This window comes from Schistocerca serialis, chromosome 6 (assembly GCF_023864345.2).
Source record: "Schistocerca serialis cubense isolate TAMUIC-IGC-003099 chromosome 6, iqSchSeri2.2, whole genome shotgun sequence".
Classification (NCBI taxonomy): domain Eukaryota; kingdom Metazoa; phylum Arthropoda; class Insecta; order Orthoptera; family Acrididae; genus Schistocerca; species Schistocerca serialis.
This window is the reverse complement of record NC_064643.1, coordinates 326,273,858-326,298,170: the sequence shown is the minus strand read 5'-3', so window position 1 is coordinate 326,298,170 and position 24,313 is coordinate 326,273,858. Positions and strand designations below refer to the sequence as shown.

The window sequence follows — 24,313 nt, the reverse complement described above, 5'->3', positions numbered from 1 at the left end:
TGAGCGGTCCATTTGGCATGTTGATGGGCCCATCTGTACTGTGCTGCATGGTGTCGTGGTTACAAAGATGGACCTCACCAAGGACGTTGGGAGTGAAGTTGCGCATCATGCAGCCTATTGCACACACTTGGATTCATAACACAACACCCTGTGGCTGCGCAAAAAGCATTATTCAACAAGGTGGCATTGCTGTCATGGTTTCTCTGAGTCACAATCCGTAGGTAGCTGTCATCCACTGCAGTAGCAGCCCTTAGGCGGCCTGAGTGAGGCATGTCATCAACAGTTCCTGTCTCTCTCTGTATCTCCTACAAGTCTGAACAACATTGCTTTGGTTCACTCTGAGACGCCTGGACACTTCTCTTGTCGAGAGTCCTTCCTGGCACAAAATACAGGGTTATTACAAATGATGGAAGCGATTTCACAGCTCTACAATAACTTTATTATTTGAGATATTTTCACAATGCTTTGCACACACATACAAAAACTCAAAAAGTTTTTTTAGGCATTCACAAATGTTCGATATGTGCCCCTTTAGTGATTCGGCAGACATCAAGCTGATAATCAAGTTCCTCCCACACTCGGCGCAGCATGTCCCCATCAATGAGTTCGAAAGCATCGTTGATGCGAGCTCGCAGTTCTGGCACGTTTCTTGGTAGAGGACGTTTAAACACTGAATCTTTCACATAACCTCACAGAAAGAAATCGCATGGGGTTAAGTCGGGAGAGCGTGGAGGCCATGACATGAATTGCTGATCGTGATCTCCACCACGACTGATCCATCGGTTTTCCAATCTCCTGTTTAAGAAATGCCGAACATCATGATGGAAGTGCGGTGGAGCACCATCGTGTTGAAAGATGAAGTCGGCACTGTTGGTCTCCAGTTGTGGCATGAGCCAATTTTCCAGCATGTCCAGATACACGTGTCCTGTAACGTTTTTTTCGCAGAAGAAAAAGGAGCCGTAAACTTTAAACCGTGAGATTGCACAAAACACGTTAACTTTTGGCGAATTGTGAATCTGCTGCACGAATGCGTGAGGATTCTCTACCGCCCAGATTCGCACATTGTGTCTGTTCACTTCACCATTAAGAAAAAATGTTGCTTCATCACTGAAAACAAGTTTCGCACTGAACGCATCCTCTTCCATGAGCTGCTGCAACCGCGCCGAAAATTCAAAGCGTTTGACTTTGTCATCGGGTGTCAGGGCTTGTAGAAATTGTAAACGGTAAGGCTTCAGCTTTAGCCTTTTCCGTAAGATTTTCCAAACCATCGGCTGTGGTACGTTTAGCTCCCTGCTTGCTTCATTCGTCGACTTCCGCAGGCTACGTGTGAAACTTGCCCACACGCGTTTAACCGTTTCTTCGCTCACTGCAGGCCGACCCGTTGATTTCCCCTTACAGAGGCATCCAGAAGCTTTAAACTGCGCATACCATCGCCAAATGGAGTTAGCAGTTGGTGGATCTTTGTTGAACTTCGTCCTGAAGTGTCATTGCACTGTTATGACTGACTGATGTGAGTGCATTTCAAGCACGACATACGCTTTCGCGGCTCCTGTCGCCATTTTGTCTCACTGCGCTCTCGAGCGCTCTGGCGGCAGAAACCTGAAGTGCGGCTTCAGCTGAACAAAACTTTATGAGTTTTTCTACGTATCTGTAGTGTGTCGTGACCATATGTCAATGAATGGAGCTACAGTGAATTTATGAAATCACTTCAATCATTTGTAATAGCCCTGTAACAATGCGGATGCAATCGAACCGTAGTGTTGACCGTCTAGGCACCGTTAACCTATAGACAACATTAGCCATGTACCTCCTCCCATGTGGAACTGATCGGCTGTCAGACCCCCTCTGTCTAATACGCGCTGCCCATGCATGGTTGTTTACATCTTTGGGTGGGTTTAGTGACATCTCTGAACAGTCAAAGGGACTTTGTCTGTGATACAATATCCACAGTCAAAGTCTATTGTCAGGAGCTCTGGGAACCAGGGTAATGCAAAACTTCTTTTGATGAGTGTAGGATGATGTACAGTGATTGCAGCATAGCTGATATGTAACATGGCTGCTTTCACATGTGCCCTGGTTTTTATTCGGTAGGAAATGCCTGTGACTGGACCCTCCGGCCTTGGTGTGTGCCCTGGCAGCAGTTTCCTGGAGGATTTTCCTGTTGCCTCGCAAGCCAGATGACGGAGTACAGTCGGGGGTACGCTTTCCTCCACAGCTATGGCTCCTGGCTCATCACTACGTCTAGTGTCCTGCCTCCCTCCCTGTTGTCATTCGCAGCCTCACTTCACGACAACGGTGCAATATTTTGGGGAGGGGGGAGAATATGCTGGCGTATGCTGTCGCCAGCACACCAGGTGGCAAAGAGGTTGTGAGAAGATCGACAGTAGTCGCAAGCAATGCGCCTATGAGGAGAGAGGCCAAAATCAGACTCTCTGGCAATGAGCAGCCAGCACCCTCTCAACTGCTAGTTTTAAATCTGCGCCACAGACCAGAGGGCCAGTTCCCCAGTCAGTCATCCAGTGAGTTGACGATTTGAGTCATCAGTAGTAGCCCAGTGGGGGTCGCATACAGAGTCAATTAGAGACTCTGTGTCAGGCAACACATAGCAACCAGAGTAGTGTGCATAGCAGGACATGTACTTCACCAGCAGTGAGGCTAATGTGCACTATTATGGAAGAGACTGTGCCACAACATCTGGCCTATCTTAAGTAAGTTCTTATTCTTATGAATACAGAACCCTGTTAAGAAATGCGTACTGTTGTGTTACAGAAAGTGGGTACTGGCCACTAACCAACATCCTCACCTTGATTCCCATGGTACAAGCCTACAGTGACTGCGCGATGACAATAATGATTCTCTAAAGCAGAAGGCACTTACAGACACCTACTGGAGACAGTCAAGAAGATAGCCTTTCCTTACGGACAAGTGTAATGGATGTAGCAGCCCCAGGCAATGCCCTAAGCATTAGGAAGGCATCTCTGACAAAAGAAGACTGCCCTTCAGACAAATACGGAAAAAATACATCCTCATGTGAAGAAGAGAATCCTTCACCTGAAACATAATGTTATGCAGTCCAGCAGCCGAATACTGCATAAACTGAAAGCACAGCAAAAATGCTTCATCTGCCTACATCTATTAGAAAAAAAAGTGATCAAACATGCTGAAAAAAATGCTAAGTACATAGTTCAATTACTAGTAACAAGACTTTTTTAATGATCAAAACTTTTTGTGTGGAATCAACAAAATTGCAATTTTGGTGATTAGTATCACAAAAACTGTAACATAATTTATCGTACAAAAATAAAAATCACTATAGGAACTCAAGGTGGCAATATCAACAATGTAAGAAATGACAGATTTCTACTTACCGTAAAGAAAACACATCAAGCTGCAGACAGGCACAATTAAAAGGCATTAACAAAAGCTTTCAGGCACTGCTTTCATCAGTAAAAGAGACACACATACTATTTGCACACAAAAGCAAGCACACCTCATGCACACACAACTGCCAACTCCAGCATCTCAGGCTGGATGACATTCTGGCCCAAGATGTTGGCGGCCGTGTGTTTGTGAGGTGTGCTTGTTTGTGTGTGTGAATGGATGTATTTCTCTTCTACTAATGAAGGCTGTGACCAAAAGCTTTACGTAAATGTCTTAATTGTGCCTGTCCGCAATTCTTTTATAAGGTAAGTAGCAATCTGATCTTTCTAACCTTGTTAAAAATCACAATATCTTAATAAATATTTTCTTATTCATTTTCTGTTACCAAACAATATAATTTCACAAGTCTGTTTAATACTATGTTCTGTATTTGTTTAAAGGTTCAGATCTTAAAGACCCCTTTTGGGCATTTTTCCCAGCTCCGGCAGCCACGCATCCAGGGCTTAAATTGTTACTAAATTCAAAACAATATTCTTTTTAATCAACTTTGATGATATTTTATCATCATTTTATTATTAAGGAATTTTATGGTAGACATTACTACTTCAGGTGTAGTGAGGGTCATAGTCATGACACTGCAATTACTTGTAGAGATAGGTCTCAAGTTTTCCATGACAGCAGTTACTTAGCATAACAACCCCATGCTATCAGTAACAGTAACAATGCCTGTTAAAGAGCTTTGCCACACTATATAATCTGTCACCAGTGTATTAGTCTTAAAGTTATCTGCTTCTCCTTGTCTCTGGTTCCATCAGTTTCCTCAGTCACTGTATTCCATATTGTCTGTATTTTGTCGTCTGATATGGCTTCCTTCTTTTTATGATTATTTTTGTTTGATGCTTGGATTACTTTCTTGAATATTCTGCAGTACACCCTGTAGTGGACAACAGTACCAACATCAGAACTGTTCCTAACTAAAAGACTAAGTTTCCTTTTTGACCCACATGACCCCTTTAATTTTTGTATATTTCAGTCTAAATTGAGGTACTTATATGGGAAAATGGTTTTCATTTGAGGCAACTACTTCATTAACAGATTTATATCACAAGAGTTGGAAACAACTCTCCAGTTGACTTCTTAGTGCAGTTTACTAAAACGCCCAATTTTTGCTTCATTAACTACACTCTTGAACTAAGTTTTTCTAGATTCTATAGCCTGATCAGTATCAATACTTAACCTGAGGAACTTCACATCATGGTCTGAGAGACCATCAACTACTATTTTCATAATACAATTCTAAATTATCCATGATTGTATTATCAATGGTAGTTTTTGAATAATTAATTACCCTGGTTCAAAACTTTAAAACAGGAACTAAAGTGTAGAATGAGCTTAATGATTGCAATGAACTCATAATGCAAAGTTTTTAAAGAAATCTTTATTATATCACCAGCAAACACTTAACAAAACTATGAAATTGGCCATTAGAGAAAATTTTAATGTTGTTGTTATGTCAATCAGCAGATGCTATTAATATTATATTAATAATTTTTAGGTTAGAACCATCTGTATGCATACAGATGATCCTAATCTAAAAATAATCATCGTAAAGGTCACTAGAACTTTGAAGGTACTTATAAGTATATTAATTCCTTCTCATAATATTGTTACATTCCATCCTGGGTTTTCCATTGTTTGATTTAAAATTCTATTTCTGTCGCACATGCTTCCGGGTGCTGCATCAAACAAAATTTATTAATCCTGTGGTCCATGGTTTTAACTGCAGTGGAAAGCTTTTAATGGTCGCTTCTCAGCAATTTTAAATCAGTCATGAAGCATGCAAATGCATGGTGTGCACAACACCAGTAGGGTGTGCCCACTGCAGTGGACTGTGTGCATTTGCAAACTCAGGAGTGGTTGAAAACACCAAAGAGGTGACCAATTAACAGCTGTCCACTGTAGTGGATGCCATGTGCCATTTGGTTCTTGATAGTTTTCTTAAATTGACAGAAATTTTTGATCAATCATACAACTCTTCTTTTCTCCATACTTGCTCAAGTAAGATGTTAATATAAACTCCCTAGTAATACTAACTGAACATTTCAATAGTAAATTCAGGGAACATGACTTCATATGCATCTGGTGAGTGTAACAGATTGTGGCATGAATGAGGCCTGAAGCAATGTACCTGCCTGGTTCAGAGACAGAAAAGTCACATTAATACTGCTTTAAAATCAGTTTTCCTTTGTGTACATTACAGATGGTAAATTTAAACAGAATACAAATACTGATAGTCACCTGAACTAGTTTCAGTTGTCCACCAGTAGCATCAAACAACCACACATAGCCTTTCGAATCTCCAGCATACAAGGAATTTCCTCGAACTGAAAGGCATGTTGGGTATGACTGAAAAACAGTAAAGTAAAGGACATCACAAAACTTACAATACTGAATGACAAATATAACAAATTTTCAAATAAAAAAATTTAATAAAAATAAATTACAACAAATACAAGAACAGTTCTGTACACTGCTCCAGCAGTTTGTAAAGATTGAAATTCCTGTGTAACTATTACTGAAAAGTAAAATTAAATGAATATTTCCTATTTTCTGTGGATTATACATTATCATGAGCAACAATAATGAAAAAAAGGAGCTAGATACAAGGTAAGTGTGTAGTTGTGATAATAATAAAAATATTTTTTGGTCTCGTGATGTTGAGGTCTTTGGTATAAATACTACAGTGTGATGAGACAAGTGGAGTTAAAATTATCAAAAGGTTGTAAAAGCTGTACTGAACATCCACACAGACAACATAAATGTAATAAAAATTTGTTCGGCCAGTTCTTAAAAGTTTTGCTAAAAATAGACAGAGGTCAAAAAAGAAGGGGTTACTATACTTTTTTCTTTTTTCATTTATTTCTCATGACATCATTCCACTAGCACTAATCATTATTAACCATATATTTAAAATCCACACAGTCACATACTACTACATCGCAGCAGGCAAACTGGCTCTCAAGAAAACTCATAGTAAACCTCACAGACATACAGGCAAAAACAGCACCACGTCATTCAGTTGATAACAGGAGAGTACTCAAAATTTGTAGGAAAAATGGTTCAAATTCCACACAAACTTCTTATTATTATCACAGATACAAACTCTAATGATTAACAGAACAAAAGAACAGGCTAAGCAACTCACATGTTCTGCATGAATGTAGTTTCTTCCTGAAAAAATAAAAACTGTTCTGCTTCTCTGTTGTGTCACTTGTCTTGTCAGCAAGGAAACCTGTAAATCCTTCATTCAAATCCCACACAAGTAACATATAATGGGTGATTCAAAAAGAAAAAACAGATTTCAACTGTTAATTACAGACAAAATGCGAAAGATAGAAACACATTGCGCATATAACCGGATAGAGGAAGATTCAGTTTTGACACAGCTCCAATGTTGTTTGTTTGTAACAACATAGCAACTACACTGTAAGAGAAATCATTTTACAAGTTGGAATTTGCGGGAAGTCAATCAACTGTTCAAATGCAAAGTGCACTCTGCCATTGATTCTGCAGGAAGCCAGCTGTCCCTGCAAAAGCAGATGTATGACTGGCATACAAATTCTTGGAAGCTGGTTGCTTATGAAAAGGGAAGAGCACTCGTTAGTTATTCACATCTGCTGAAAATGTTGAGTGTATCTGAGATGCGTTCATACAGAGATGGGCAGGCCAAGAACTTCAACTTCATGTTCTGAAGCAACTTCTGCAAATGAAGCCTTAAAAGTTGCAATTACTGCAGCAACTGCATCCTGGCAACCATAACAGAAGGTATGAAATTGGCATTTCAATTCTTCAGCATATGTCAGAGGATACTTTTTTCAAATGACTAATCTTTTCAGAAAAATTGACTTTTCATCTGTCAGGTACAGTAACCGCCATAATGTAAGACTCTGGGGGTCACAAAATCCAGGCATCGTCTTCGAACATGAAAGAGACTCACCGAAACTGAAAGTGTTTTGTGCCATTTGTGTTCACAAACTTTATGGACCTTTCTTTTTTGGGGAGAAAACTGTGACAGGAATTTAATATCTGGACATGCTGCAAAATTGATTGTTTCTTCAATTTAAAAATGATTCCAAAGATTTCATTTTAATGCACAACAGCACCCTGCCTCATTTCTCCTTGAAGTGCTGTGTTATCTTAACAACACTACCCTACAGTGCTAGACTGGAAGAGGTGGACAACAAGATCTTGCTCATTGCTTTTGGCCTCCCAGGTCACCAGGCCTCACACCTTGCTATTTTTTTCTATGGGGATACATAAAAGACAGTGTCTTTACCCCACCTATGGCAGCTACTCTTCAAGAGCTGAGAAACTGAACTGTTGGAGCTGTCAGTTCAATAAGCAGCGGCCTGTTGATTTGTGGAATGAAATGGACTACCATTCTGATGTTTCTTGAGGAACACATCGTGTTCATATTGAGTATACGGTATAGAGTCTATGCGAACATAAAACTTTGAACTTCACTCTACCCATGGACATGCATGATTCGTTTCAATTAGTTTGTCTGTAAATAACAACTGAAATCTGTTCTTTCTTTTTGAATCACCCTGTGCACTAAATTTAAAAGATTTGTAGTTTATAGATATCTCCTGGATGCGTAAGCCCTGGGGAAGCCTGAAATTTAAATCTAATATCCAGCAAATAGTACTCATTACTCAATCTGTTTTTATCGTAACATTCTCAGAATTACCTTGATTTGGCTGGACTCTGGAAAACATTCAGACAATGTAAGTTGGGCGAGGGGGCTGTCAGGACTGCGGAGATCAGTGGTAACTAAACGACCCTCTTCACTGGCAGAGACGAGAACATTCTCGCCCCAAGAAGCTAACCCGAGAGCAGCACGATGATGGGGCCGCAGCAGAGATGCAGGTCCATCTCCAGAACATCTGGTATCTACCAACGCCACATGACCTGTATACTGGCCACAGGCCAACACTGACGAATGAGTGATCTGTGTTAATGAGAGAACGGCTGCCTTCAACCTGTAACATCCATATCATATTTATTAATAGGAAAGCTATGAAGGAAAGATAACATAAGAAAATATAAAAAGATAATTTCTTATTTTCTGAAAATCTCTCTTTTCATACAGTAAAAGACATTTCGTAGCTGACGTTAAAGAGTTCCCACACATTTCATCCAATAAAACAGAAATCATACTTCTTAACAAAGAAGTAAGGAAGGCTGCTCATCACAGGGAGGCAGGAAAGGTAGTTTTGAATGTAGTCATGAAGCAAAATAATTTCTGAAACTTCCTGGCAGATTAAAACTTTGCTCAACTGGGACTCAAACCAGGACCTTTGCCTTTCTTGGGCAAGCGCTCTACTGACTGAATTACCCAAGCACGACTCACAGCCCATCCTCACAGCTGTACTTTTGCCAGTTCCTCATCTCCTACCCTTCCAACTTCACAGTAGTTCTCCTGTGAAAATTGCAGGACTAGCACTCCTGGAAGTAAGGATATTACAGAGACACGACGTAGCCACAGTTTGACAGCAGTTTCTGGAATGAATTTTTTACTGTGAAGTGAAGATTGTGCTGATACGAAACTTCCTGACAGATGAAAACTGTATGCTAGACCTGAACTCGAACCCATGTCCTTTGCATTTCATGGGCAAGTGATCTACTAACTGAGCCACCTGGGCATGACTCATAACCCATCCTCACAGCTTTACTTCCACCAGTATCTCTTCTGCTACCTTCCAAACTTCCCCAAAGTTCATCCTGTGAAACCTGCAGGACTAGCACCTTTGGAAGAAAGGATATTGCAGAGATGTGGTACTGGCAGAAATAAAGCTATGAGGATGTGTTGTGAGTCTTGGTTGGGAAACTCAGTCAATAGAGCACTGGCCTGTGCAAGACAAGGTCCCAGGTTTGAGTCCCAGTCCGGTACATAGTTTTAACCTGCCAGGAAGTTTCATATTAGTGCACACTCCACTGCAGAGGAAAAGTTTCATTCTGAAGGCCCTGTTTGGAAGGATCTGAATGCTGCTGCCTCATCTCTATAAGCAGAGTTCCTTCAAACAGTAGTTTACTCCTGATGAAGATGATGGAACAGCTGCTGAAAGCTCAAGAATTTTACTTTTGAATTATGAAGCTACAACACAAATAGATTTTCTTTGGGGGTACTGTCTTACAACATGTGTAGCTACACAATGCAGTATCCACACAAACTGAATCAAGGGAGTTTTTGCAATGATCTTTGGTATTTCTGTTTTTTGGGAAATGTAGTCAGGAATAGCTGCTCTCCCCCACACTCTAACCAAGAATCTACTGTTGCCTTGTTGTAAAATGGATTTTAGCTATCCTTATTTAGTATACATGCAATGGGCAATCATTTTAAACTTGGCAGAAAAGATCAACTAAACATGCTGCATTTGTGGAAATTATTAATAATAAGTTATTTCTCCTCCCAATTAAAAAAAAATCCTCCTCTAATGCAGAATTTAGGTTTCAGTTATTATATAAGTTCTGCTGTTTTGGTATGTCACAGTTTTGATAGATCTAGGTACAAAGGAAACCAATATCCTATCTTTAAGAGAACATCATTACAATGTCTAATCGCTACTAATAAAATTGATAAAGTTAAAATTCTTCTATATAACAAACTTACAGTTATAACAACAACATGGAAAGGATAAATTGCTACTCACCACAAAGAGGAGGTGTTGAGTCACAGACAGGCACAATGAAAAAACTACTAAAATATTAATGCTTTCAGACAGTCCACTTGCAGTAGAAAACACACATATACCTCAACACAAGAACAGCACACACACACACGTCCACTGTCTCAGGTCACTAGAACCAGGCTGTGACTGTGTCTGACTGAGCAGCAATCCCCAAATCTTACCTGCTTGTTGGCATGTTCTTCACAAAAAACATCTATATTTGAAGTTATATTTTAGGCATGACTATACGAATCCACAGGACTTAGTCTTGCACTGAAAACTATCACTCTGTGATTGAAATCGATATGCAATTTAAAAAAATAAAAAAGAAGTTTCAAATATATATGACCAGTGCTGGAGTTTCCCTTCTTTACAATGCCCAGTCACATGTTTGTGAGGTGGGCTTGTGTGAATGTGTGTGTGTTTTCTACTGCAGAAGAAGGACTGTTCGAAAGTTTTAATATTTTAGCAGTCTGTTTCATTGTGCCTGCCTGAGAGTCAACATCTCCTCTGTAAGGCGAATAGCAATTTATCCTTCCCATATTGCTGTTATTCCATCCGGACTTCCCACTGTTTGAAAACTTAGAGGTATGTCATTCAGAGCATATCAGAACATTGGCTTAAATCAGATGTAATTCGGAGTGTGTCACTACCAAATTTCCAATTATGTGATCAGTATTCTAGAACAAAGCACAAACACTATGGAATATCAGTCATCAGCAAATGTCACACAGAATTTATCGCTTAGTGAACTGAATGTTAGGAAATATTTTTGAGCTAGTTGTCATTCAACTTATCAAAGAAAATCTTATAACTCTCACTATCTACTGTTCTCGTCTGGGAGATTTTAAGTAGTTCATGAATAAACTTGAGCTTTTCCTAAACAAAATAACAAAATGGAAGTGTGATATAATAAGCTCTGGAAACACTGATTTCCTTACCAAAAGTGACAAGAAGGATGCACTTCTGAATCTTATGAAAACATGCAATTTCCAAAACTAAGTAGACACCTCCATTAGAATTAGATCTAACTCACAAACAGTTTTGGATCAGGTTATTGTAAATAAGACCAAACTCTCCATAATAATGCAGAGTTTAGTGAATATCTAAACAAATACTAATGATCAATATAAATACTGATCAATTAAGTAACACCAGAACAGAAACCATTTGTAGATTTTTCAGTCAGGAGAATATCAACTTCTTCAACAACCTACTAAGTTGAGGAAAGTGGATAAATATTTTTGAAGTAGCAGACATAAATGAAAATTTTACCATATTCATAGATTTGTTAAGTCACTATTCCCAAGCTGTTTTTCCTCTGAAAATTGTAACTAGTAAAATAAAGGCCTGTATAAATAACTGGATCACAACAGGAATAAGGACCTCTTGCCTGAAAAAAAGGGATTTCTACACAAAATGTATACACAAAACACATGCAAGATGGCATCTGGTATTGAAGTGTGTATAAATCGTTTAGTGCAAACAAATTTCTCTCTGTCTGTAAAGTGCATATTATGTCCTAAAATTGTTCTTAAAGGAATCTGAATGACTTCTACATTTCAAAAATGGTACCATACAGTGTGTTTTGGTGATATTAATTTAAATTACTCAAATTGTGAGTGTGGCATGTTGGTGTGCAAAGGGTGTCAGTCCACAATTGAAATATTCACTAGTGGATAAACAGAAGGTGTATTGACTTCTCTATGGTCTGATGAGGAATTGTGTGAACAGTATTCTGAAATGCTTAAAAAATGATGCAAAGCTTTTGCTGCAATTTAGGTGGTGTTACTAATGACAACAGTCATGAACATGTTACGTCAATGAAGCTAGTGTATTGTAAACAGAGTGAAAACATGTTTCTTTCAACAGTAAACAATCATGCCATGATGCAAAGTCTTCGTAGCAATTTAGACAGTATTACTAATGACAACAGTTGTGAACATGTTAGGTTAATGAAGTTAGTGCATTGAAAACAGTGTGAAAACACTTATCATTCAGCAAGAAATAGTCATGTAATTGAGGCAGAAATGAGTGCAGGGAAATGTGAAATACCTGCTGAACACAGAAGGCTTCACACAATCATGTTCTTAAAAATACTGTGTTCAATAGATGGAGTGAACAGAAGACAGAGCTACAGGTACAGCAAACATGTGCAGATAAATATGAATTTCAGTTCACAAATTTCCAGATTTAATGTAATGATGTGGCCTGATAGCCATGGGCATGGCCTTGCTGGAATCTTATGTGGCGATTTTCATGTAAATGCTGCTTCCATTGTAAAACATTGGGCACCTTTGGAAAAATCACAAGAAACATTAATGCTGAAAATCTCTTCAGTTGGTTACAATGTACAGTAATTATTGGGGGTGCTAATGATGTGTAGAAAAACAAATTATTAAAAGCCATAAACAATTTGAAATAAATTCTGTACTCTACTAGGAGAGCATCAGTAACTGTCATTGGAAGTCCTCATGGATATGACCTTATAGCCACTTCTATTGTGAATGATGAAATCATCAAATCCAATAGACAGTTTGAAACAAATTTGCAAAGCATTCCAGAACTCACATTTCTTACCTGTAGATTCCCTTTAGAGAGAACACTTTACACAACATGGTCTACATCTAAATATTAAGGGTAAAACATTACTATGCCATAAAATCTGAGACATCACAAATTCATTAGGAAGATACAAGGAGAGTGACCCCCATTACTCTCCCACATCCGATTTCCCAGTCAACAGCAGCTCCACTGCACTGCAAGCATCATCTTTAGAAGCAACAGGCCAGCTTACACCATTGTCACCAAAAACAACAGAATCAACTAAACCACATGAAACAGTAAAAACCACCCGTCTGTCAAGCAAAAGAAGAGTGTCACACCAGGTTACTATAAGGATTTATTACTGACGCAGCGACCAAACATTGAGGTGAGCAGTGTGACATTTCCCAAGGACAATATATCACATGCAGTTTTTTGCCAGAATGTTCAGGGTATAACCAGTAATATTACTGAATTAGAAGTACTTTTGCTTGATCAGTTAAAGGATACTTCAGTTTTATGTGTGAGTGAAGATTGGTTACAGGAAAACCAATCTTGTACTGCTAGAACAACAGGATTTGAATTTGTTAGTAGCTTCCGTAGAGAAACTCCACTATTCCAAGTAGTTGCAAGAATAACGGAAAAACAAGATCAGTGCAGCCTATAGTGACAACCGACACACTGAAGTATGGAAAAATGAGCTTAAGACCAAAATGACCTTCAAGAATGAACCAGGATTTTTTCTACCCCAGAAAAGGAAAAGTTGCAATATAGAACTTTCAACAAATGTGCAGACAACCAACTTCTCTACGACCAGTTCGATAAAACAAACTGTATGTGTAACTAAATCAAGGCTCCCATCAAATTCTTTTCAAGTTATGAATCTAAATATTCAGTCTATATTTAAAAACAAAGATGATGTGACTTACCATACGAAAGCGCTGGCAGGTCGATAGAAACACAAACAGACACATACATACACACAAAATTCAAGCTTTCGCAACAAACTGTTGCCTCATCAGGAAAGAGGGAAGGAGAGAGAAAGACGAAAGGAAGTGGGTTTTAAGGGAGAGAGTAAGGAGTCATTCCAATCCCGGGAGCAGAAAGACTTACCTTAGGGGGAAAAAAGGACGGGTATACACTCGCACACACACACATATCCATCCACACATATACAGACACAAGCAGACATATTTTTTAAATATGTCTCTAAGAAATAAATACCTTGAACTAGAAGTTGCTTTAGATGAGTTTAATACTGAGTGCTTGTGTCTTTCAGAGCATTGGTGTAGGGAATTTGAATAAAACAACATCATTATACACCCTTTCAGACTAGCTAGCTCTTACTGTAGGGAAAATGCCAGAAGTGGTGGTGTCTGTATTTGTACAAAAACAGGGATAAAATTCAAAAGGAGAAGCGATATTGAAAAGTTAAGTGTAGAAAAGCATTTTGAAGCAGCTGCTATTGAGTTGTATGGTAAGCAAAGGAAAATGATAATAATAATTGTGTACAGGTCACCATGTGGAGATGTAGATAATTTTTTTTCAAAACTAGAATTTATGTTAAACATTGGGTACAATGAAAAAGCTACTGTGCTTCTTTGTGGGGATTTTAACATAAATCTTATGTGCAATAATAAGGTTAAAAATAAATTTCTGAATATTTTACAGAGTTTTAACATGTTACCCCATGTAATAGGTCCTACCCGAATAACACACACATCACAGACCCTCATAGATAATATATTCTCAAACATAGATTCCAATGAAGGGGAGGTAAATAACATACTTCTGACAACATTGATTGCATGTTAATGCTGATAAATTATGGCTTACTGTTATGTATGGATCTAGGTGTAGAGGCTGTTGTAAGCTAATAGTTTACAACATTGCTATATCTTTACTATGTAATATTTTGGTATGTAAAACATAATGTACAAATAGCTGTAAGTCTTCTGACAACATCGATTGCATGTTAGTGCTGAAAGATGGATAAAATAAATAAATAAATAAACACTGACCTTGGTTTATCTGATCACAATGCTCTTGTGCTTACCGTTCCCCCAATGCCTGTGAAAAAAACATCTTGCCACACTTATAAAAGAATTTTTTCTAAAGAAAACTGCACACATTTTGTTAACTGTCTAACCAATGATAGCTGGACAGATGTAAAATCAGAATCAAGTGCAAATAATGCATATAATACCTTTTCTTCTATATACATGTCACTATTTGAAATGTGTTTCCCTAAGAAGTTAGTGAGCTCCCCAAGTCTTCAGAACAAAAAGCACATAATGGCTCTGAGCACTATGCGACTTAATTTCTGAGGTCATCAGTCGCCTAGAACTTAGAACTAATTAAACCTAACTAACCTAAGGACATCACACACATCCATGCCCGAGGCAGGATTCGAACCTGCGACCGTAGCGGTCACGCGGTTCCAGACTGAAGCGCCTGTAACCGCACGGCCACACCGGCTGGCTCAAAAAGCACATAAACCTTGGATAACTACAGGCATTAGGACTTCCAGTGTAACCATGAAAAAACTGAACCAAGAAATTAAAACTTGCTCAGATCCACAGTTTGTAGAATATGTAAAAACATACAGAAAAATATACCAAAAAGCAATAGCAAAGGCAAAGTTGCTATATAATGACAATTTAATCAGAAACTCAGACAAATACTCAAAAGCAGTGAAAACTGCAATATAGAAAAGAAGGAAATGGCGAACTATATTAATAATTATTTTTTAAATGTACCACATTCACTAAACTTAAACTTCGCAAAACAAAAAATAATACATGCTCCAAGGGTTGCCTGCGGCATGAATATTCCTTCAACAAATGAACAGGAAGTAATTAGAGTGATTAGAAGCATAAAACCAAAAATTGCAGCAGGTGTTGATGAAGTACTAGTTTCAATCATAATAAGGACTGCAGTGCAGATTGCAAAACCTTTAACCCATATTGCAAATTTATCCTTTAGTGAAGGTGTGTTTCCTTAGCGACTGAAGATCTCAAGAGTGAGGCCACTATTTAAAAATGGAGACAGACATAAAATAGACAACTACCGTCCCATATAACTTCTTCCTGCTTTCTCCAAAATATTAGAGAAAGTGATGAAATTGAGAGTAACTAGTTACCTAGACAATAATAAACTTTGGAATAGTAATAAACGTGGTTTTTGTGCAAAACGAAGCACAGAAACTGCAGTCATAGACTACACCCAAGAAATAATTAAAAATTTGGAGAAAAACAAAAGTATAGTAGGAATCAATTTAGATCTATCTAAAGCTTTCGATACCATCTGCTATGAAATCCTCCTTGATAAGCTGGAAGCAGTAGGTATTAGAGGAAGAGTTAAAATGTGGTTTGAGTCATATCTCGAAAACAGACCTCAGATTGTAGAGCTCATCACTGTAAATTCAAATCAAAAAATAAGGTTAGTTTCAGAAGCAAAAGAAGTTCCTTTAGGAGTACACCAGGGCAGCATCTTAAGGCCACTACTCTTTCTCATATATGTCAATGATTTACAGTTACAATATGATACAGCCAAACTTGTACTATATGCAGATGACGCAAGTCTGATAGTGAGCGACTTTAAAAACTCGTTACAGTCAACTACTGACAAAATCCTAAAAAGTATTGAGACTTGGTTCAGTGCAAATAAACTTACACTCAATGCAAAGAAAACAAGTTACATACAGTTTGGTAAAATGATTCAGGATGAAGACGTTAATCTAGAACTGGATGACAGACTAATAAAGAGAGTGCATTTTCCAAAAGTGTCAGGAATGCATATAGATGAAGCTATGAATTGGAAACACCATGTAAAATTTCTTACATACAGACTAAACTCAGCCTGCTTTGCACTGAGAGTTATTGCAAATGTTTGCACTCTAGAAGGCATCAGAATGGCATATTTTGGGCACTTTCATTCAATTGCCTCATTTGAAATAGTGTTCTGGGACAGCTCAAAATCTAATTTGAAAGACATTTTTATTTTACAGAAACGGGCTGTTCGAATAATTACCCATAGTCCGACACAAGCTCACTGCAGACCTCTTTTCAAAAAGTTAGGAATACTTACTCTGCCATCAGTCTGTATACTTAAATGTGTACTCTTAACCAAAGCTAATTTAAGCCATCTCCACACAAATGCAGACTGTCACAACTATAACACAAGGAACAAGAATGATCTCCACACAGAACAAGCGAGAAGAACATGAACTCAGAAGCGTGTAGCCACATGGGCATTAAGCTCTATAATGCACTGCCTCAGTACATTAAAGATTTAAAGGACAATACAAATTTTAAATTGGAACTTAGAAAATTTTTAATTGATAAATGTTGCTACTCAATAAATGAACATCTTGAAGACCAGGAAAATGACTTTACAAACTAAACTCCAAAATTTTCTATCTTTGTTTGTTTCAGCTTTTATTATACTTTACCACCTATAGTACTAGTTTTTTTATTGTTACTGAGAAACAAATTACTATAAACCATTTATGTGGAAATAAACTGTAAGTTTGCTGTCATTTATTATAGACAATTTCATTTTGTACAGTCTATATTTTAATTTCAGTGTATGACAAATCCAATTGTAGACAATTTCATGTTGTATATTCTATATTGTTGATTTCTATGTATGACAAGTCCAATATCGTTTGTACGATAACACGGATGCTAAATAAATAAAATAAAATAAATATCCACATAATTTTTCACCCACTGTCCATGAACACACAAAACTCAGAAATACCTCTAAAACGACAGTTGATCAAATATTTTTAGACTTGCAAACATTTGATCATAATGTAGAAGTGACTGATACTGGATTCTTGGATAATGAAGCAACAAAATTTATTGTAAATAATGTACACAACACAAATTTTAGGAAAAGTGGCTAGATATACAAATGAGGACAACATTACAATTTTTAAGTCATTGTTAAAAAATTCAATCGGGGATTTACATAAATGTGACAATGTAGATACGAAGTTTGAGTCATTTTTAGCTCATCACAGGGTAACTATGAAATTACATTCCCTCTTAAGAAAATTAAAGCAAAAACCATGACTAACACTTGAATACCACAGAGGATAAGATATTCTTCGGAGCAACTTAGAAAGTTAATTAAAACAGCTAGGCCAAATCCAGCTCTGAAACAGTGTGTAAACTGTCACAGAAAGGTGTACAAGAAAGTTGTTACAGCAGCAAGAAAATTAAACAATGATTCATATATCAAAAGAAACAAGGGTAACAAAGAAATGAAATCAATTGGAAATGTGATAACTGGGTTGCCACAAGTGAAACTCCCTGACATTTCCATGATTTCCACACAAGTTTTAGCATTTTTTTCCTGACAAATTTTGAGCTCTCAAGTGTAAGTAAAGACATAAGCTGGGAAAAAAAATGCATTTCTTAACATGTGAGCAAAAATCTTAAGTACTAACATCAACATCTTTTGTAATGAACAGTTTTTAGGTGGAGAAAGCAAGCCAAATGGTATACATGTTTCATTAAGACCACTGGTGTTATTTTATTTTGATAAAGTGAAACATATTTGGTGACAAAAATATGCATTTCGTTGGAGTCGCAAGCCACATTTAAAATACCTTCACTGCTTTCAGAAATAACGTCAGAAAAAAGTAGGCCTCTTGAAAGAAATGTATAAGGTGGGGAAGAATTGTGTAAACCAGTACTATAGGTGACTGCCAATAAAATGTTGGTTCTACTATGTATGTTATTGTCGGTTATTACCCACTGTGTTATGTCTATTATTCTACAGGTTTTGTGTGATTTTTCTTTCAAGAAATACACGAGTACATAGCATACAAACTGCCAGCGACTGCTGCAATTTTCTTCTTTTTACTGTTTATGATTTCTTATATATAAACTACTTTTGAAGTGCCAAAATGTACTAGAATAAATAAAATGTCTTTATAACACCACATTGTACCATGTATTTGCAGTGACACGCTCACAATTCCTCAAATCCATCGCCCATGGCCTCTGGCTTGCCAAGGAGCACCACAGTCCTGGGTCCACAGATAAACCATGAAAATCCACCTCATTATGCCACACACAGACAGACCCAGCCTGCAGGCAGATTGGTGAGACTAGATCTGACAGGCACATTTGTGAGAAACTATGGGCTTCAGATTGGCAGGCCCATCTGTTACAGAGACCCGCAGAAATGGCCTGCAATTTTGGCCCTTTGTTTGACGTCCACTTGTGTAGCCAGCTATTCACGTGCCACAGACACCATGTTGATCAAATGAAACAGCAGTGATCACTCACGCAACAGATAACTTGTGCAATACTCTGAGAATCAATACTAATGAGGATGGGTATCAATTCACCATAAAAATGATCACTGAGCCACAGACAGGCATTTGATGTTTTTGATCATAAACTGCACATTTTTAAAAATGAGCTTAAGAAAATGCTTATAAGTGAAAGCTTTTACAGTGTTGATGAGTACATAAATTTATTGAATTTGAGAATGTCCAAACGTTGGCATGTGTCACTGGATACAATGTAAAGTTAAAATTTGTTTGGTTTATGTAGTTCGTTATCTGTGTGATTTGTATATAGACATTATTATTTAAGTTTTTTTGTATCAACATATGACAAGTCCTATATCATTGTGTATAATAAAATAGATGATCAATAAATATAGCTGATACAACAGGGATAAGGACCTCCTATCTGAAAGAAAACTTCTACATCAAATGTATAAACAGACCAAGGCATCAACAGAGCTACACAATTACTACAAAACATAGCAAAAACATAGTTCTAAGACTTGCTAAAGAAATGGACAAACAGTGACTATGTAAATAACACACCAAAGTAAAAGCCATGTGGAAGATTACAAAAAATGAAAATCGTGACAGTAATACAGAAGTACAAAATCACGTTAACTTACAAGACAAAAAGATACATAATCCCACAGCACTGGCAAAACTATTTAATAACTTCTTTAAAGGCATTGCAGACGATACAGTAAAACAAAATTAAACGCTTACAACTGCACCTGTTAAATTAAAACTAGAGACAAGTTCTAGATCAATGTTTCTTAACACTGTCATAAAGATAAAGTCATGAAAGCAATAAAAGTGAAAAACTCATTTTTCAGCTGGAATTAATGACATTCCACTGACAAAGACAAAAAAATGTGGCCATAATATGATAACACCATTAACATACTTATGTCACTCCTCTCTTCAATCAAGCACTTTTCCTGAGTCGTTTAAAACATCTTAAGTCATTCCTATGTAAAAGAAAATGTGAAAATGGGGAGGGAGGCCACAAACAACTATAGGTCAATCACCATTTCATCAAGTACCAAGATATCAGAAGGTTTAGAGAATATAATGGGATGAGAAGAAAAGACTGACTCTTGGGGAAGTTTTAGAGAAAATTATGTACAAAAAACTACTAACTACTTTCACTTATAAAGAGGAATGATGTGTTATGCTTATCTCATATGGGGGCAGAAGAGAAAAATCAGCACAAACAGTGATGTATGAATGTTTTAATAGTACATCAGATCTGGTGAATATCAAAAAATTGACAACACGGATATTATTAGATTTGTCAAAATCATTTCACATGCTCAACAAGAAACCTTTCTTACAAAGACTGAACACCATGGCATACAGAACCTTCCAGACATCTGGATCAAATTATTTTTGGACAACTGCAAACAAGAGATCTCACAGAGACGTGGGGATCAAAACTGCAAACCACTAAAGTGCTCTCAAATGGGGCTAAAATCAAATATGGTGTGCCCCAAGGCTCATTTATGGTGCCCCACCTCTTACAACTCTATATCAATGATCTGAGAATAAATCTAGATGCATTCAAAACCGACTTATTTGTGACTAAAAGGTGAGAACTTTGAGGAACTGTAACAGTCTGTATATTGTGCCAGAAAGTCAATTTGCTGTTGGACAGACCACAATCACTTTACCATAAACAGTGAGACTGCTGCAATGAATTTTCGTACTCACATAACAAGAATCCACAAAACCCCATGTTAGGATGGCCAAGTGCACAGTAGCCCTATGACGAAATTCCTTGATTTTGGGTGCAAGACAATTTGAAATGGATTAAACACACTAAGTAAGTTAATCATGCGTTAAGAAGAGTGGGTTATGTCCTACGAGCCCCAAAGCCATGCGTCAAAGTGGAAACTGTTTTAAAAGTGCTTATATTCGTGTATAAAACACTCCCAGTTTGCCACATCAAATTTATTTACTTATTTACACATCAAGTTCTGTAGGACCAAATTGAGGAGCAAATCTCCAAGGTCATGGAACATGTCAGTACATGAAATTACAACATAAAAGTAATAACAAATAAAAACAAATGCTTATGAACCCGAAAAAAGTCAATCCATAAGTTTAAGTAAACGCAATCAATAATACAATGAGAATCAGCTTAATTTTTCAAGGAACTCCTCGACAAAATAGAAGGAGTGACCCATGAGGAAACTCTTCAGTTTAGATTTGAAAGCACATGGATTACTGCTAAGATTTTTTAATTCAAGTGGTAGTTTATTGAAAATGGATGCAGTAATATACTGCACTCCTTTTTTACAAGAGTTAAGGAAGTCCAATCCAAATGCAGGTTTGATTTCTGCCGAGTATTTACCGAGTAAAAGCTGCTTATTCTTGGGAATAAGCTAATATTGTTAACAAGAAAAGACAGTGAGGAATATATATATTGAGAGGCCAATGTCAAAATACCCAGACTCCTGAAAAGGGGTCGACAAGAGGTTCGTGAACTTACACCACTTATTGCCCGAACTGCCTGTTTCTTTTATCCTTTTAGAACGTGAATAGTTACCCCAAAATATAATACCATACAACATAACTGACTGAAAATAAGCAAAGTAGACTAATTTTCATGTTGAACGATCATTCACTTCTGATACTGTTCGAATAGTAAAATGGCAGTATTAAGTCTTTGAACAAGATCCTGAACGTGGTCTTTCTACGACAGCTTACTATCTATGTTGGCAAAATCTGAAGCTTTCAATTAAATTCTCCATCATCTTCATCAGGAGCAACTGATTGTCCTGATGGTTCCTGTTGCAGTGACTATTTATAGCATATAGATGGCATGGGATAGGTCAGTGTACGTCGTCATTATGTAATTCTGCTTGAGATTCAACCTGACAAGTAAACCAAGGATGTTGCATACAAGAATGAATCATGAGAAAATCTGATATCACATGTTTGTATTCACTCACATCTAAATTACAGAGTAACATTGTGGGGAAAGTCCTGACAGAACCCGGAATATTTAAAATTTGAAAGAAGGCTATTAGAATAACAAATGGAAGGAAATTAAGTGAGCTGTGCAAACCTGATATCACAGCATCTTACATTCTTCTAACACCATTCATTTACATAAGAGAAATCAATTTTTCCTCACTCAAATGAAACAGATAACAATAAAAGTTTTCAGAAGAACTATGAGTGACCATAACATCAGACTCAGTGTTTATATAATTCATGAAAATATCAGAATCTGTCAGAAGAGTCCATTCCATATAGGACTAAAACTTTTTAATAAACTTTCAGTGAAAAAAGCTGTTCAGGACACAAGACCTTTAAACAATCCTTATAGGCATACTAATGGTGTCATGGTTTATAATCATTGTATCAATGCACTGATACATAAACTGCAATGTACAATATTACACATTTATTTGTTTTATATATACACTACCTAAGTTTAAAACAAACATTGGAAAATCCAGGATGGAATATAACAATATTATGGGAAGGGAAGTTGCTACTCACCATATAGCGGAGATGCTGAGTCGCAGGTAGCCATAACAGAAAGACTCTTACAATTAAAGCTTTCGGCCATTAAGGCCTTTATCAACAATAGGCGCACATAAGGGTGTACACACACCCACCCACACACACACACACACACACACACACGCACACACGCGCGACTGGTGACTTAACACCCCCACCATACTATCCCTCGTCCTCCCCACCCCAGATTCCCCCTTATCCCCACCCAGTCGTCACTCCCATCATGCACTGGTGCTGCTGCTCGCAGTGTGGTTTCAGTTGCCTGAGACTGCAGTCGTGTGTGTGTGTGTGTGTGTGTGTGTGTGTGTGTGTGTGTGTGTGTGTGTGTGTGTGTGTGTGCGCGCGCATGTTTTAATGAAGGCCTTAATGGCCAAAAGCTTTAATTGTGTCTTTTTATTGTGCCTATCAGTGATTCAGCATCTCCGCTATATGGCAATTAGCAACTTTTCTTCTCATAATATTGGTAAGTTTAAATCATATGTTTAATTCTAATAGTCTATATTACAAATTATTTTATTTGTGAGGAAAAAAATGCATTATGTATGCAATACCTGTAGCACAACATACTATCATACACAAAAAGGCCAATAAAGATATAAACTATAAGACGCATAGACAAAATAAAGGAATAATGTCTATATGTTGCTGTGATTCAAGAATTTCTGTGTAAATTCTAGAACCATTCAGCCTTCTACCATCTCGAACACACAATATTCTAAATATGAAAGTGGGATGGTAGAACCCTACCCACTGCGCATCACATGTTTGTGTGTGCAGGTTTAAAATCAGTCATGGGAAGAAGGCAGATGCAGCAGTCGAATGGCACCAAAAAGTACCTTTCAGGCAATCCACAGAGGTTTTAGTGCGTGTGTAAGGAAGAACCATGGCGTTTTTATGCCGCTCTGTGCTTATGGTGTCACTGACTATTGTTACGTGAAACAAGAAAAGTTGAAAAAGTGCTCTTGTAGAACCTTGGTAGAGGCAAGACACATTTTCTGATTCATTTTAAGAAAGTCATGGTAGTCAAGCCAACTTTCTTTTAACTGTAACTCATTTTGTTTCTAATGTTCGATGCTACGAGGTAATTACAGAAAGTTGCATATGTATGTTGAAAGTGTGAATTATGTAGTGCATGAAAGTCAAATACATAGTTAACTGACGAAGTCTGATTGTCCATGCAGTTTATAAGAAGAAAGAGGCTTATAAGTTCCTGCAGTTAGCTCTATTCAATGGAGAAGAAGTCAAGAGACTTTTCCAAAAGCCGACTATCACACATAAAAAGGCCAATAAAAAAATAAACTATAAGATGAATAGACAAAACAAAGAAATAATATCTATATGTGTCATAATCTACAAATGTATTAGTATGTCAAACAATTGAAAGACCAGGATGGAATAACAACAATATGGAAAGGATAGATAGCTAATCACCTTGTAGAGGAGGCATTGAGTCACAGATAGGCACAACAAAGGAGAATACTAACAATATTTAAGTTTTGGGACAAAATCCTAACTCTGAAGTACAACATTCACATATTCACATAACAACTGCAGTCAGGCCTTAGAGCCCAGAGATTGCAGTCATGTTCGCGTGGGTTGTTGTTGATGTTGTTATTGTTGTGTGAATGTGTGAGTTCTACTTCTGGTGAAGGCTTCATCTGAAAGCTTAAATATTGCTAGTATTCTTTTTCATTGTGCCTGTCTACGACTCAACACTCCTCCATGTGGTATGGACTAATATGTATCATTCATATTTTTGTGTATTAACATAGCCCTTTTTATATTTTACAGCTGCTGTCATTTTTGGCAC

General features: G+C 37.4%; 1 protein-coding gene across 6 annotated transcripts in view; it reads right to left on the bottom strand.

Annotated features, from left to right (window-relative positions):
* LOC126484025 (F-box/WD repeat-containing protein 9-like) overlaps nt 1-24,313 on the bottom strand; it is a 93,805-nt gene that overhangs the window by 18,857 nt on the left and 50,635 nt on the right. For 4 of the 6 annotated variants that reach the window (XM_050107352.1, XM_050107354.1, XM_050107356.1 and 1 more), the window contains exons 6-7: nt 8,132-8,423; nt 5,680-5,787 (exon numbers count right to left, since the gene is read on the bottom strand). In XM_050107352.1, the coding sequence (XP_049963309.1) occupies nt 5,680-5,787; nt 8,132-8,423 (400 nt within the window). Of the gene's footprint in view, nt 1-3,796; nt 4,316-4,974; nt 5,574-5,679; nt 5,788-8,131; nt 8,424-24,313 lie in introns of those variants that run through there. The other 2 variants (XM_050107358.1, XM_050107357.1) reach the window with 2 other exon arrangements.